Source organism: Aplidium turbinatum, chromosome 13 (assembly GCF_918807975.1).
Source record: "Aplidium turbinatum chromosome 13, kaAplTurb1.1, whole genome shotgun sequence".
Taxonomy (NCBI): Eukaryota; Metazoa; Chordata; class Ascidiacea; order Aplousobranchia; family Polyclinidae; genus Aplidium; species Aplidium turbinatum.
In genome coordinates this window covers 759,133-774,866 of record NC_137484.1, presented here as the reverse complement: position 1 = coordinate 774,866, position 15,734 = coordinate 759,133, and the positions used below count along the sequence as shown (strand labels likewise).

The 15,734-nt window shown below is 37.6% G+C and overlaps 1 protein-coding gene across 2 annotated transcripts; it reads left to right on the top strand.

The window, feature by feature from the left end:
* The first annotated feature begins 2,325 nt into the window (after nucleotides 1-2,325).
* Nucleotides 2,326-13,986, top strand: LOC145782494 (uncharacterized). 2 transcript variants are annotated; one of them, XM_082594294.1, is made up of 18 exons: nucleotides 2,326-3,597; nucleotides 4,183-4,292; nucleotides 4,384-4,452; nucleotides 5,466-5,612; nucleotides 5,698-5,757; nucleotides 6,568-6,661; nucleotides 6,850-6,959; nucleotides 7,595-7,663; nucleotides 7,836-7,976; nucleotides 8,746-8,802; nucleotides 8,980-9,073; nucleotides 9,229-9,374; nucleotides 10,033-10,143; nucleotides 11,016-11,168; nucleotides 11,259-11,946; nucleotides 12,078-12,319; nucleotides 12,407-12,579; nucleotides 12,787-13,986. In XM_082594294.1, the coding sequence occupies exons 1-18, from the start codon at nucleotides 3,516-3,518 to the stop codon at nucleotides 13,661-13,663; spliced, it is 3,423 nt and encodes a 1,140-aa protein (XP_082450420.1). In that variant the 5' UTR covers nucleotides 2,326-3,515; the 3' UTR covers nucleotides 13,664-13,986. The 2 variants fall into 2 exon arrangements, with proteins under 2 accessions (XP_082450420.1, XP_082450419.1); XM_082594293.1 differs by having other exon boundaries at nucleotides 8,977-9,073.
* The last annotated feature ends 1,748 nt before the right edge of the window (nucleotides 13,987-15,734 follow it).

Sequence of the window (15,734 nt, the reverse complement as noted above, 5' to 3'; positions counted from 1 at the left end):
TGGAATGTATTTCAAAGCATGGTAATATTCCAGTATTAATTTGTGTAATTTATCGACCTCCTCCCTCCATAAAGAATGGATTTAAAACAAGCATATTTTTTAATGAGTGGTTTAACTATTTGGAACAATTGTCTTTATGTAATAATGAAATTATTGTTACTGGAGATATAAATTTGCATCTTGATAATATTGGTTCAGTGGATGTTGTGCAATTTAACAATATTTCATCTACATTTGGTTTGAAACAATTGATCAATGATCCAACTCATGCAAAAGGTCACACACTAGACTTGATGTTAGTGCGATGTCATACAAACATTGTTGTTGATAAACCACTAGTCATTGATCCATGTCTGACCAATGTTCAGGGTATTTTCTCTTCTGACCATTTTGCATTAATATTAAAAACAAATCTATACAAACCACCTCGTCCCAAGAAAGAAGTAAAATTTCGCAAATGGAAGAACATTATTGATAAAGATTTTGCTTCTGATGTCTGTCTTGCTTTTCAATCTTTAAAATTGAACTGTTCTTGTGAAGAACTTGTAAAATTGTATAATTCAACTCTTAAATCTATTTCTAATGATCATGCTCCCATCTGCTCCCAATTGCTCACACTCAGAACAAATTCTCTCTGGTTTACTATGGAACTCAAGAAAGAAAAACAAATTCGAAAAAAGCTTGAACACAAATGGAGAAAAACTAAATTATCTATTCATCGAGATATTTACAAAAAACAATGCAAATATGTGAACATGTTAGTACTTAAGGCCAAGAAAAATTACTATCTTAAGCAAATCAGTGAAAGCAAAACTCCAAAACAATTCTTCAAATTTTCTAAAACATTGATGGGCAAAGATAACAGAAGTGTTCATCCAACTGGAAAGTCTGCTCAAGAAATTGCTGAATCATTTAACCAATACTTTTCAAACAAAATTAGTTTAATTAGGAATACTCTTCCATGTCTTCACCATATAACTGAAGGAACTCAGTCAGCAGATCCTTGTAACCATATTCACATTAATTTTTCATTTTCTAGTTTTCTTGAAACAGACAGGACTGAAATTCTTAACATTTTAACTGCATTATCATCTGCATCTTGTGAACTAGATCCAGTACCCTCATGGCTCCTCAAAAAGCATTCATCATTTTTTCTGTCTTTTCTGACCTCCATCGTAAACAAATCCTTGACAAGTGGTCTTGTTCCCCCAAAACTTAAACATGCCATTGTTCGTCCACACTTAAAAAAGCCTAGTTTAGACAAAGAAGAGTTCAAGAACTATCGCCCTGTGTCCAATCTATCTTTTGTGTCAAAAATATTGGAAAAAGTAGTTGGCAGACAGTTAAATGATTTCTTAAACGTGCAAAATTTATTTGATATCAATCAATCTGCTTATCGTCAACATCACTCCACAGAAACAGCTTTACTAAAAATCCATAATGATATTGCTACCGTACTTGACTGTAATCACAGCGTTGTTCTACTTTCTCTTGATCTTTCAGCTGCTTTTGATACCATTGATCACAAAATTCTTCTAAATCGTCTCAAATCAGATTTTGGCATTACAGGAATGGCACTTGAGTGGTTCTCTTCTTATCTTTATGATCGAACTCAATCTGTAGCAATTGAAAACTCAATGTCTTCTGCAACATTCCTTTCTTCTGGAGTTGCTCAGGGTTCTGTTCTCGGCCCTGTCCTGTTTTGCCTCTACATCAAACCTCTGTTTGACATCATAAAGCGACATGGGCTTTCATACCATTCATATGCTGATGATATACAATTGTATTTGCGTGTTACTGATGAAGATTCATTGTGTTGTATTAAGTCAAAATTCCAAAAATGTATGGTTGATATCTCAAATTGGATGTCTTATAATATGTTGAAACTGAATCAAGAAAAATGTGAGTTTATTGTATTTTCTCCGAAACGGTGTATTTCAAAGTTTAATGACATGACCCTTACCCTGAGTAATATCAATCTTTCTTCTTCTAACTCAATTAAATTGCTTGGTGTAACATTAAATCAACATTTGTGTTTAGAAAACTTTGTCAGTTCCACTGTCAAATCTTGCTTTTTTCATCTTAGAAATATTGGTTCCATCAGACAGTTTATTAATGTTGATGCTTGTAAAAGTTTAACTCATGCACTTGTGACGTCCAGGCTTGATTATTCAAATTCATTGTTAAATAACATTCCACATTGTACTATTTTGCGTCTTCAAAGAGTTCAGAATGCTGCTGCTCGGTTAATTACTTCAACACGTCAACGTGAGCATATCACTCCTATACTAAAATCCCTGCATTAGCTTCCAGTATTGTATCGTATTCGCTTCAAAATATGTCTATTAATTTATAAAGTTTTCCATGGTTTTGCTCCAAACTATCTGGACACTTTGCTTGTTCATTATAAACCTGCCAGAACTTTGCGTTCTCAACATCAATTGCTCTTGTGCAACCCTTCATATAAGACACAATATGGAAATCGTACCTTCCCAGTTGTTGCTGCCAGTTGCTGGAACTGTTTGCCTATTTGTGTGAAAGAAGCAGAAAATTTAAATGAATTCAAAACTCGCTTGAAAACGTTCTACTTCAATGAACATTATGACTGAAATTACCGTATTAATTATCACCATTGTCATGTACAGCGCCCAGGAGCATAGTTTGACTGTGGATGTGGCGCTATATAAATGTTGTTATTATAATTATTATTATTAAGCAACCCAAAGCAACAGATAAACCATGCAACTTGGACCACTGGGCTGCTTCATTTGCTTTTCTACTTTTTCTTACCAAATTTAACCATCTAAAATCATGCTAACACTATCAAATTTACACTGCAAACTTCATCAGTCACTAAAGTCCTTGCCTTCAACGGCTGACTAGCTAATAAACAACAAAGGCTTAGCCACTAGCCCAACTCTCCGAGAAATGTGACCAGTTGTAAACGGTAGCCACTTTAACAAGTCGAAATTCTGCCACTGAAATTGACTAGGATGAAACCGCCAACCAATCATAAGCTACGTTTTCTGTGACGTCAAAAGCGCGAAACCCGAAATTGAAAACGCGCGAAAACCATTAACTGCAACCGAAAATTTCCGAAATTGACTTCATTTTGCAATTGCATTAACTTGAGTCAAGTCAATTTATTTTGTTTCATTTATTTTGTTTCAAGTCAAGTCAATTTATTTTGTTTCATTTGCGTTCTAGAAGTAGCCTAGATTACGTCATGAATGAAACTCAGGTAAGGAGTTTAGTCACTTAGATGTTAACAGGATATATTTTAACAGAAAGTGGTGATGTAGAATTAAATTACATTATGCAGTTTGCTCAACTTAACTGCCATAAATGTTCCTTTGCCAATAGAGTAGTCGAAACTTGGAATAATTTACCATATGCTGTAGTCAATTCTAGACCATAATTTAGCATACTTGTTTTGTCAGCTATATGGCGTGCGGTTGCACTGTGTTTACTTGCTAGCGCGCATACAGTTATTATTGTTTTAGTGGTTCACTTCTATGGAAGATGGCATGAAATCCATTGAAGAATATGAAGGCAAAACAGCAACAGAACTTGTTGTTGCACAGAAACATACATATGGTATGAATGCACAGAAACTACTAAGTTCATACTGAATTTTAGGGGTTTATTTTTTTACAAATATTATAGGGTCCACGGTCCATGTACTAACTTGCGACCATCGATGTAATTGTGTCCATTTACAAATCATTTGATATGCATCTTGACTCAACGAGAAGTGCTTTCAGCAGGATTCGAGCGTTGCTGCTGTCACCACATTACGCATAGACAATCAAAACATGAAACAAATGGATTGCGCAGCATCCACTAGGTTCTTCTGAACGCAGAGTTGTCCTTTTGATGCGTTGCTCAAGCGCACATACGCCGAGAGTCCGATAGCAACGCTTGGTCTTGAGTCGGAAACTTAACCACTGAGCTAATGGGATGGACAGAGTTTTGTGGCCATGTCACCTTTTCCTGTTCATTAACATACCGGTACAGGCGGTATGTATTGCAACTAATAGCATCTTTTTCATTCTGGACACATTAATGACAAAAAATAATTTGTTATGATATTTAAAAAATAACTATCGAGTGCATTGATATGCAACATTTTTATAATGGTAATTGTTTAACATGCCAAACACAATGCTAAAATTATTGCAGAAATGTCAAATAGCAAGATTTATTGGCGAGAGGATACACCATACATTAAGTTGGAATATGTCCAGTTCAAATGTCGACCAAAAGAAGCTGAATTACAGCAAAGAACTCAGGTATATACCATACCGTTGCATGTACATAGTGCCTCACGCTTACATTACTTCAAGTATATGAAATCAACTTATCCTATGGTTTTCATAACAGGTCATGGTGACAAATCAGTGCAATGCCAAAGTTAAACTTCTGAAAATTGCTGAATTTCCTGAATATAAGGTAACTTATTAGTATAAGGTAATATTATTATATATTATAATATAACTTATTATAAGGTAACTTCCAATCCGCCTTGAGCCAGCATGGAAGCAGTACGGCTCATAAAATCACATGGAACCCTGTCAAGTAACCCATGTTGGATGCAACCTAGTTCGTACCCTGAACAGTTCATACCCTAAAAAGATCGAAAAAAAAAGCGGAAGTCGCTGATAGCGGTTTCCGCTAACTCTTACCCTAACACCAACCCTCGCTCATCGCAGTTTCCGCAGACATTTTTCCACAGTTTCCGCTCACTCTAATCATAGACTAATCTATGCTCTACCCTAACCCTCGCTGATCGCAGTTTCCGCAAACATTTTTCCGTAGTTTCTGCTAACCCTTACCCTAACTCTAACCATAGAGTGGGCTAATCTATGCTCTAACCCTCGCTGATCGCAGTTTCCGCAAACATTATTCCGCAGTTTCCGCTTACCCTAACTCTAACCATCGAGTAATCTATGCTCTCTAACCCTAATGCCCTCAACCTTGCTGATCGCAGTTTCCGCTAACCCTAATCCTCGAGTTTGTTTGCGGAAACTCCGATCAACGACTTCGGCTTTGTGCTATTAAACTGCAATCAACGATTTCGGCTTGTTTTATTTTTTCTCCCGATCTTTTCAGGGTACGAACTGAGGGTACGAACTGTTCAGGGTACGAACTAGGTTGCACCCACCCATGTTGATGCGCAATCTGCTGCAAGCGGAGATAGCGAATGATTATTATACTATTGTGTGACTTTACAAGTAGGCTATCTTCACATTCTTTCATTTCTTGTATCATTATACAGCATCTTCAACCTAAACACTAAATGATGTTGGTTGACTTCAATCAAACCGCTACTACAGTATGATATGGTAGCCTACTTTGCCACAGCTTAAATGATGATGTTCTAGCAGCACAAAAGAAAGATTTTTGTTTTTTTAATTTTACCATTCAGTTTTTTTAGTGTGCTCCACCTACTTTGCTTTTTTAAGGTGTCCAAGTCCACACAAACTTCCACAACCAAAAGGGACATAAACAAACAACTCCGAGTGGCTTTAAAAACAAACAAAGCAAGTTCAAGTACAACTGGATGTTGTATCACCTTTCCTAAAGTAGATGTACACAACCATCACTGTCAGGTGAATGTCTACAGTAAGGTTAAAGAGCATATTAAAAACGTTAAAAAGATATTGTGTCATTATAAATGTTCTATGTGATTTTCAGAACTCTACAGAAGTAAAGGAAAGTGATGATACTGAAAGTGAAAGTCATGCACTAGTACAGGTTTGTGATGTTGCAGTTGCAATATACTAGGGTCCAACAAGACCATCAACAGTTCACCAACCAATTTTCAACTATTTTACTGTTTCCAACTTCACACAATTAGTATTGCAGAACTTGAAAATAGCAAGTAAAAGGTAGCTAAAAGTTGCAGTCTGACTGACCAGGAGCTTTTATCAGAATAAAATAAACCTAAATGTGGCGAAGTACTTATAATATAGTACGGTACAAGGAAAGAAGAAAAACTGGAGCTTCGAACTATCAGCTACCTTCTACTCGCTAAACTCAGATTTGTTACATGTCTGCAGTATTTACATTTCTTCACGGTAATCTTATGCTACAGCATAAATGCTTTGATTGCTCATGGCAAAAAATGGGTAATGAAGATTTGTTCACTCGAAGCAGAAAAAACTACAAAATATTTAGCAATTGGTAGTAATTGGGGCAGCTGATTCTAAAGTGGCCCAAGTCTAAACAGTGATTTTGAGATAATTGAGTTTAGAGACTCATGCTGTGGTAGACGTTGTCGCTGAAGGTTTGCAATCTTTATTTAATCTTAATCTTCATTAGGGCATACAACCTTTATTAAAATAAACATTGCAAACCTTCAGTGGCATGGGTCTTTGAACTTGATGATCTCAAATCCACTTTTTTAACTTGGGCCACTTTAGAATCAGCTGTCCCACCATGAGTTCATAACAAAATTGGAGTGAACAATCTTGTCAAATGGTTTTGTAAGCTGCACAGTAACAACTTTGAGCACTTGCACACTTCCAATAGCATAGACAGTGAATAAATTATCTATTGTTGTAGTGGTTGGCTTCAGTTGAAGATGCCATGAGATCCATTGAAGAGTACGAAGCAAAAGCAGGAACCAAACTTTTTGTTGTTCGGAAACGAGCATACGGTGCCATGTTAATGTTAATTTTTAGTTTCATGTCATTGTAATTCACTAGTGTACTCAGTGTTGGTACGTATTCATACTGCAATAATAGCATTTTCCTAGATGACAAAGATTCTGAAAAGTTACTATGAAAAGAAATGAAATGTTACTAAAATGTTATTAATATGTTACTAAGAAATGTTACTATGCAGAAGTGTCAAATAGCAAGATTTATTGGCGAGAGAATACACCATACATCAAGTTGGAATATGTCCAGTTCAAATGTCGACCAAAAAAAGCTTCTTCACAGCAAAGCACTCAGGTAAATGCCATAACATCTGCATCTCAACCTTTCTTGACTCAGGCCCCACTCTTGTTTTGAAAAAAAAATCAGGCCCATCTCACATGTTTCAAAAGCATTTGTTTTCGCTAAGTCACTTCAATGCTTACTACACGATATGAACTATAAATGCACAAACTTGATTGAAATTTGTAACTATACTCAGTAATAACGTTAATTGGAGCCGTGTGTTTGATATATGTTACGTATTTGATTGTTACGAAGTTTACTTTAAATTAATCGATTTCAGTCTCAAATCACCACGTTTGGTGATTTCTAGTCGATTTCTCTTAACATGCAACAACACTAAACCTACATTCGACTAAATAAGATGACGGAAAATCTATCAGCTCTTGCTTTGCCAAAATACTTAAGTGAGGATTTTTTTGGGCGTTCAGAGATTCAATCAGCAGCACAAGGCAGAAAAAACCCTTTCCACGTTTAAGAAAAGTATTGATCTACAAGTGGTAGGTAAGATAAAATAATACAGCAAAACACGCCCTAACAAAAATGTTGCCATGTCCCATATTGAGAACTACTGTCATGAAATGCACATTGTGTCTCACACCTACAAACTTTTGGACTAAAATCAACTTATCCTATGATTTTCATAACAGGTCGTGATGACGGATCAGTGCAATGCCACGGTTAAACTTTTCAAAATTGCTGAATTTCCAGAATATAAGGTAACTCATCACATATGTAATGGATTGAGATTAGCTTTCAGTAGCATTTATCATAACGTTGGCAATATTACTATGTTCATGATTTTTCGTTAATTAAGCTAATTGCATTTTTTAAATCATACTCTGTTTTGACGATATGCATTCATATCACATTCCCTCTGTTTTTGTTAAGGTATCTACACAAACTTCCACGACCAAATGGGACATGAGCAAACAACTGCAAATAATATTAAAAGGAAATACAACAAGGCTAAGCTCGACTGGATGCTGTGTTACCTTTCCTAATCTAAATGAACACAACCATCCATGTCAGGTGAATGTCCGCAGTGAGGTTGAAAAAGAGCGTATAGGGAAATATGTTGAGTCATCACTAGGGCCATTTTAATTTTGACGTAAAAATTTTTTTTTTACTTTATTTTGTAACGAAATTGGTCATTTGCAGAGGGCACAGTTCTTCCTTGAATTGATATCAGTTACCCAAACGTAATATTTTGTTGAAAATTCAAGGTGTTTTATGGATTATAAAAAGTGCTTCGTGTTTTTTGGTGATAGGAAAATCTCGACAACCCTGTCTAACTTTTGCTGAAGATGATTTAGCTTGCTTACGCATTTTTGTATTACAGAATGTCAGTAGGCTATTCCTAAAATCCAAACTGTTGTTCTTCGAAAAGACCACGTTTGTGAAGAAGGGGTGTTTTTTAAAAATTATTTAAATACGTAACAATGAATAAACAAGGGACAATTTGCGATAAAATGTACTGCTGATCTAAGTGGGCATTGTGACATATTTCCTATTTTATGGGTTAGTATGGTTTCATTGTTTCGCAGTTCTTGATTTACAATGCTTCCACGAGGATTTTGACAAAAATTACTCTCAAAAAACACAAAAAGATTGTCAAAAGTCATAATTTGACAAATTTTGGCTTTATTCAAAATTTTAACCTATAAACTTCTTAGAAACAGCCCCCCCCCTAGGTGCTGAAAACAACTTTACTCTTTGATTCGTGGATAAACGAGGTCCTAAAAATTTTTGACTTTTGCGGACTCTAGTCATCACAAATGTTTTTTTTTGTAACTTTCAGAACTCTACACAAGTAAACGAAAGCTACGATACTCCTGAACGTGACGCGTTTGTTCGGGTTTGTATTTACAACGATGCATTGTGTACATGAAACTCAATACCATCACAACGTCTTCAAAGTCAACTTAGCCCAGCATCTTGTGATTTTGTATTGTTGATCACGTAGCTACTTTAAGTGTATCTTGTGTCCACTATAGGTTAGCATTGCCAATTCGTATTAAATATCTTCCAGCAGAACTTATCTTCATTTGATGAGGTTCAATCTTCTGTGCTGCAATTTGAAACCTCCACCTCCACCAAGTTCATCACATGCAGAAAAACTATTTGTGGTAAAACTTAGCATGAGTGTGTAGTTTTTCAGTTTCTTTTTCGGCAGTAAGAACTAAGAAGGCAGTTCAGTTTACATCACCTTTTCCATATGATTGTTGTCATGTGCGTTTTGTTGCAACAAATCCTTTAAATGTTGTGTATGTATTGTTGATAGATATTGCAAAGAGTCGTATTCAATGGGATCTTTCATCTGATACACCGTACATCAATTCCAGAAGTGTTACATTGATGTGCCAGCATGGAAAAGACTACAACAAAGTGCAGAATGATAGAAAACGAGAGTTGACGGTTTCCCAAGCAGTACGCTACTTTTCTGGATACTTGTGTTCAATAATTCAGTGCAGATATGGCTTTGCATTAATTGAAGAGAAATAAAGCACTGTAACGTTATTTCCTCAGCATTTATTACTTTCTTGTCAAGCTTTATTGTGATTCCTTTATGTATGATATTGTATGGGTTGTCCCCAGTGGCGTATTCTCCATGCATGCAGTGGCACTGCATGCCTTGCTATTCTGATGGCAACTTTGTTGACCCTGGCAACCTTGCATGCTGAGGGGAGATCAGTATGCGTTGATAATACAATTTGCCTATTCGCCGCTCTTTTACTACAGTAGCGCAAATGGGACCAAGGCATGCTGATTTGAAATTGCATGCAAAACAAAAATCACTATGTGGGGATATTCCCATTACAAAACGTGTAAGTTATTTCTGGCACGAGTAGGCCTAGCGTGTTCGTTCTTAGAGTAATTTTCATGTGGGGGCATGCCCCCAGACACCCCTACACTGGCTATGACCCTCCCTCCATTGCATGACTAGGAAAATCAACCAGGATACTCCACTGGTTGTTCCACTTAGCAGTAAAAGTAATATCAATTGAGTGGAGAGTTCTTCAAATGTCGTATAAAAATTTTCAGGTTCATTGAAGTGTGAACAGTTATGCGATTCATGTTTTCACAGCTATCAGATCACAACATTTCCCGTAGGAACCTGTGCCCGCAAGGCTCAAAGAAGTTCAATTGCTCAGCACGCATTCATGCTAAGGAAGTTACAAAGTTTCCTGAGTTTGCGGTAAGCAGGGTTGATCGGTTTAAACCGCCTGGTTAAAACCGGTTAAAACCTGGTTTAAACCGGGCAGTTTTGACCACCTATTACTGGTCAAAACCCCTTTAGTGTATGACTCAAGTAGCTTTTCAATTGAATTAAAAATATTACCCTCCATGTTTAGTAATGATGTTCAACTATATTTTGTTTTGATCAACAATAACCTAAATGCTGGATTTGGAACAAAAAATATTCAATTTCTCTGTTTATTTTTAATATTTCAATCAGTTGGTTACCGTATTTTGCTGACCATAAAGCGCATCCGATTATAAGGCGCACTGTCAATAAATTGCTTTGATTAGTTGTTTGTTCAGACATACGGGTATTTTAATTATTGAGAAAATTCAAATTCTAAAAATAAGTTTCTGATGAACCAAAAAATGCTTGGTAGAACGATGAACAATTAGCACAGCCAACTGAAGTACAAGAATTTATTCGAAAATTTTTTTTTTATGAAAAACATTTGCCATTAAATTTTGCCTGACAGGTCGGTATTGGCGGCAATTAATGAAAGTTCAGGCGGCCATGGCCGCCAGCTATTTCGAGGCCTGCATATCAAAACGGTCACAACTACTTTTATATTTCCTAAATAGCCCAGGTAGCCGACCATTCACTACATAAAAATATTTTTTTGGGTTTTGACCAGTTTAAACCTAGTTTTGACCGGTTAAAACCAGGTTTAAACCGCTTAGTGGTCAAAACCAGTTTTGACCACTTAGAGATCAACCCTGGCGGTAAGTGACATCAAACAGTAGGCTTATTAATATTGGCGACGCTTGTACTTGACATTTTGCTATATCAACCATTGTTTTACAAAGAAGATTTTATTTTTGCTTCAGATTTCTTCATTTCTTGTCTCTGCATCACGCCGTGACATTTGTGAACGCCTCAAACATGCGTTAGCCGGTGATGCTCAAAATGTCAAAAAAGAGGTTTACTGGAGCATCAAATTTCCTGATCGCCATGACCACAGTGGCCATGTTGTCGGAGAGGTTGGTTTACATAATTGCATGACGTGATCGGCTTTTTGGTTATGATGAAGTAACAGGTACTTTGTGCGTTAACCATCAACTTTGTTGCAGAATGCAGGGCCTCTTCAAAGAATTGATGGAAGGCTAATTGGTAAAATACATGAAATGGTGGCGGACGGAATATGTAGCATTCCAGAACTTCAACGTGGTCTGAAGTCGTACGTTAAACATGTACTGTTTCAAGATGTTGAAATGCCCCTTGAAACTAATCGGCGGTATAATCCCACCAAAAAGGACATCCAGAATCACTTTTTTGGTGCATATACGAAGCAAAAGGTATCCAAAATGGATCAGGAAAATTTGCACGTTTTAGTTGAAGAGTGGAAGAAAACATGCGGGCCTCACGACAATATATTGTTTCGACCCTACGTTGCAGGGGGTTCACAGTCGATTAGCACCAATTCTGATGGACTTCCTGTGATGCAATGCGCCCAGAGTTTGTTATTTGTTCACCAAATGGGTTGGCAAAGACGATTGTTGCATCGTTACGGCCAAGGCACTTGCCTTTTGGATGCAACTTACAAGACGTCCAAGTATTCCCTTCCTCTATTTTTTCTTTGTGTCAAAACGAATGTTGGTTACCAGGTTGTTGCTACATTTATCATTCAAAATGAACAAGCTTCGGATATAGCGGAAGCGCTTTCTGTTCTAAAAGGGTGGTCGGAAGACTGGAATCCTTCGTTTTTTATGACCGACAAATGTGAGGCGGAAATCAAGGCCATCGAAAGCGTTTTTTCAAGTTAGTGAATTGCATTCACATTTTCATTACTTGTGTGTGTGTGCTGTTTCCATTGCTCATGCGTTTGTATCGTCACTGCTAACTTGTTACTGCACTTTACCGCTCAGTGCCAACAATTTCTTGTTTCGCAGATTGCTCCGTTTTACTCTGTGCCTTTCATCGCGAACAAGCCTGGGAAAGGTGGATGAGGAAAAGTGACAATGGCGTTCGTGATGACAAAGCAATTGTACTGACATACTTGCGAGCACTAGCAAGAGCTGAGAGCGAACAGTCTTTCGAAAAAACATTAATGGAGTTGAAGGACAGCAATTGTTGGGTCAGCAATTCGAAACTCCGGAATTATATTGAAAATGTTTGGCTTACAGAAAAGAAGGTTGGTGTGCAATTGAAACCACCCTAAATGCAAATAAATAGTAGGCTAGTTCAATGAAATAATAAACTTGTTTATGGTGGGTTTCAGCGTTGGGTGTGGTTTTACCGTTCTGACAAGGTCAGCATCACGTTTCACACCAACAATGGAGTAGAGCGACAGAACAGGACTCTGAAGGAATACATCAGCACCAGAAGAGATAAGTCGTTATCTGCTCTTGTAACGCTTCTCCACAAGGAATTTCTCCCTGACAACAAACGTCGGTTAGTGACTTTCTAGACTCTAGAGTAACCCTTGAATGTTGTCACTTTCTGCATGTTTGTCTGCTGTTAATAATTCTGTTATCTTTGCAAATGTTTAGCTACGAACTTTGCAATGTTTAGCTACGAACTTTGCAATGTTTAGCTACGAACTTTGCAATGTTTAGGTAATGTTGGTAATGTTTAGGTAATGTTCTTTGCAATGTTTAGGTACGAACAAGAAAACATGTTCTCGTCGGAATTTTATCGGTCTTATAACTCTTCGATTCCCGATTACCTGAAAAATCGGCCCAAACATTTCATTCACGATTGTTTGAATCGTATTATTTCATCACAAGACGTCACCGCCAGCTCCATTGTTCAAGATGGAGATACGTTTGTTGTGAAAAGCACTTCATCAGAAGTATGCTACAGAACAACCTTTGGCAGTTTCAACTGTGCGCCAAACTGCACATGCCAAAATTTTCAACTCAATTTTCTTCCTTGCAAACATATGTTTGCCATTATTCATAATGTGGCAAATGTCCGTTGGGAATCCTTCCCAACGTGGTACACCAAATCTGTGTTTATTGTGCTCGATCCCGACGTGGTTGGTAAGTTAGCGGTGCCTTGCCCATCAGATTCTCCAGAAAGTGTTGTACAACCGTCTTTCGAATTTTCCAGCAATGTTGAATCCATAAACCACGACGCCCCTGGACCCAGCAATGAATCACCTACCACACCCATGATATCTATGCGGGATGTTAATGCAACGGTAGATCGGGTGCGTAATGTTCTGTATCGTGTTCACGATCACAACGACCACGCATTTATAAATGATGCAGTCGCTCGGATAGATGCAGTAACAGCTGATGCTCTATCAATCTGTCAAGACGCTGGATTGACAATCGGAAGGGAGGATAATCGGCCTAAATCTCTGAAGGCAAAACGAAAGCGCGGATCGGATAGAAATGTTGCGTGTGATCCACTGCCACAAAAACGTGCGAAACCAAACCCCTACGCTCACCGTTATGGAGAGCATGCAGATGCAATGAGGGCTGCTTATGGTGCAACATCTCTGGACGCAATGAGGAAAGCAACTACATAGAATTGACTTGTTTGCAATCAAACCAGGCGACAATGAGCGACTGGCACTCGCGACACTCCCCTATTCAGGGATAATATGCGTGTCTGTGACCGCAGGGGACCTGGAGCCGAGTTGTTTTGCACGTTGCAAGCACAGCACTTGTTTGAAAACTGTAATACTGAACTTTCATTTTGAACAGTTCTGTGACCTTCACACCAAGTTGATTTTTTCAGTTGCTAACACGGCCACAAATCTCAGCACGTATGTATGTTTAGTGTTAAATAACAGCCTAATAGAAAGTGTTGTGGATTGAATTTGCTAGTTCAAATATATTGATTCCGGTGCCCAAAGCCTCAAATGAATTCACAAATAGCGCAATTGCTAACGATGACATATTAAATATTGAGGAAGTTAATGCAGACAAATGCCAGGTCTCATCTACTGTAGGCAACGAGAGGAGAGACACATGGATGATGATCTGGCCTAACAATAGTGGAAGTACCACAGTGTATTGAATATTTACACAACGTACAGGTACAAAAAGTTGAGCCAGGATTTAGACCAGGGGTTTCCAACCTTTTTACGATCTCGTATCACTTGGTCGCTCTGTACTGCCAAGCGTACCACTTCTTGCAGAACAACTAATTTAATCGAATAATATTTTATTCAGAAGAATATTATTGGCTTACAAAAATAACCCTAAAGCACCACAACTAAATTTAATGAGATTTTTGTTTACTGTCAACCAATTGGTCGATGCCCGGTGTAAATTTGCTAACAGCGCATCAAAAGTCATTTCCGGGCGCACCTAGTCGGTTTCGTTTTTTTGACTTGATGTTCATCATAACTGAAAATCGCTGCTCGCATTCCCACGTGGAAGCGAAAATCAGTAGCTGTGGAACAGCATGGGAAGCTAGCGTTGAATATGAAGAGGCCATACTGAGTCAGAAGTTCATTGGAGAACATTCCTTGTAACTGTTATTGAACATTTTATTCCGATCTAGTTTTAGCTTACAACTAGCATTATTCCACGCTATTTGTAGCTTAAGCTATAAAACAGTAGATGATATCTATCAAGAGCAATCGTTTTTTGTAAACAAAATCAGATGAACAAAATATAAAGTTGTGAATCCACGTTTTTGTGAAAAAAAACGGAAGCTACCCGCGTGCCACCGGAAAAACCTTCTCGTACCACAGGTTGGCAACCCCTGATTTAGACAAAGGCAGTTGGAGTTAATTGAGCTAAACTGTTAAATCTTGCCGCAGACTAACACTTTTCAGCTCGAAATATGTTTGATTAAAGTAATTGCATAAAGTTATTGGTATTTGTAGTACCGAACAGGCAGTTTCAGTGTTTAAATTTGACCTATATCGATGCAAATGCGACGCAATTTGACATAATAGCGACGACTTTAACCTCAAGCCTGTACAATGCGGATTTGACCATGCGTTGTGATTCTGAGTGACATTTAGAAACATTTGTTTGCGACTTGACACATAAAAATACAAACCTGAAGTGCTATACAAAAAACGAAAGCATATTCGGAATCAACGAAGAAAATTGATCTCAAAAAGTTTATTTGTGCTATTGGTACGATATGCAGCAGTTTTGGAACAACTCTACTGCTGATTGCTGAAATTCTGTAATTCGACATTATTGTTGGATCTGTGAATGATCAGCTGTGAATCAAGCGCACTCGTGCAGACATTTTGTTCACGTAATGACGTCACAGGTAACGTAGCTTGTGATTGGTTGGCGGTTTCATCCTAGTCAATTTCAGTGGCAGAATTTCGACTTGTTAAAGTGGCTACCGTTGTAAACCGCCAAAGTTTTGACCAATCACGTGTTCAAAAAATTTTCACGTTGCAAGTTTATAGCTCTTTAGCAGTGTCTAGCGAGTGATGAAAAGCAATAATAAATGATTTAGGCAGGATGTGTGATATCGAACAGCACTTTAAAGAAAATTATAATCTCAATTAATGCGCAATATTTTGACTAATTTTCAAGTATAACTAAAAATATCTTCCAAACCATTGACACTAGACAAAAACTAGCACCAAATTCGGCATCAGAGCAGGGTTACCAGATTGG

Bases quoted from the DNA above. Each gene is read 5' to 3' on its own strand.
- LOC145782494 (XM_082594293.1), top strand. From the start codon at position 3,516: ATGGAAGATGGCATGAAATCCATTGAAGAATATGAAGGCAAAACAGCA. The intron at 4,293-4,383 runs GTATATACCATA...TTTTCATAACAG, and splicing joins AATTACAGCAAAGAACTCAG to GTCATGGTGACAAATCAGTG. The intron at 5,758-6,567 runs GTTTGTGATGTT...CTATTGTTGTAG, and splicing joins AAAGTCATGCACTAGTACAG to TGGTTGGCTTCAGTTGAAGA.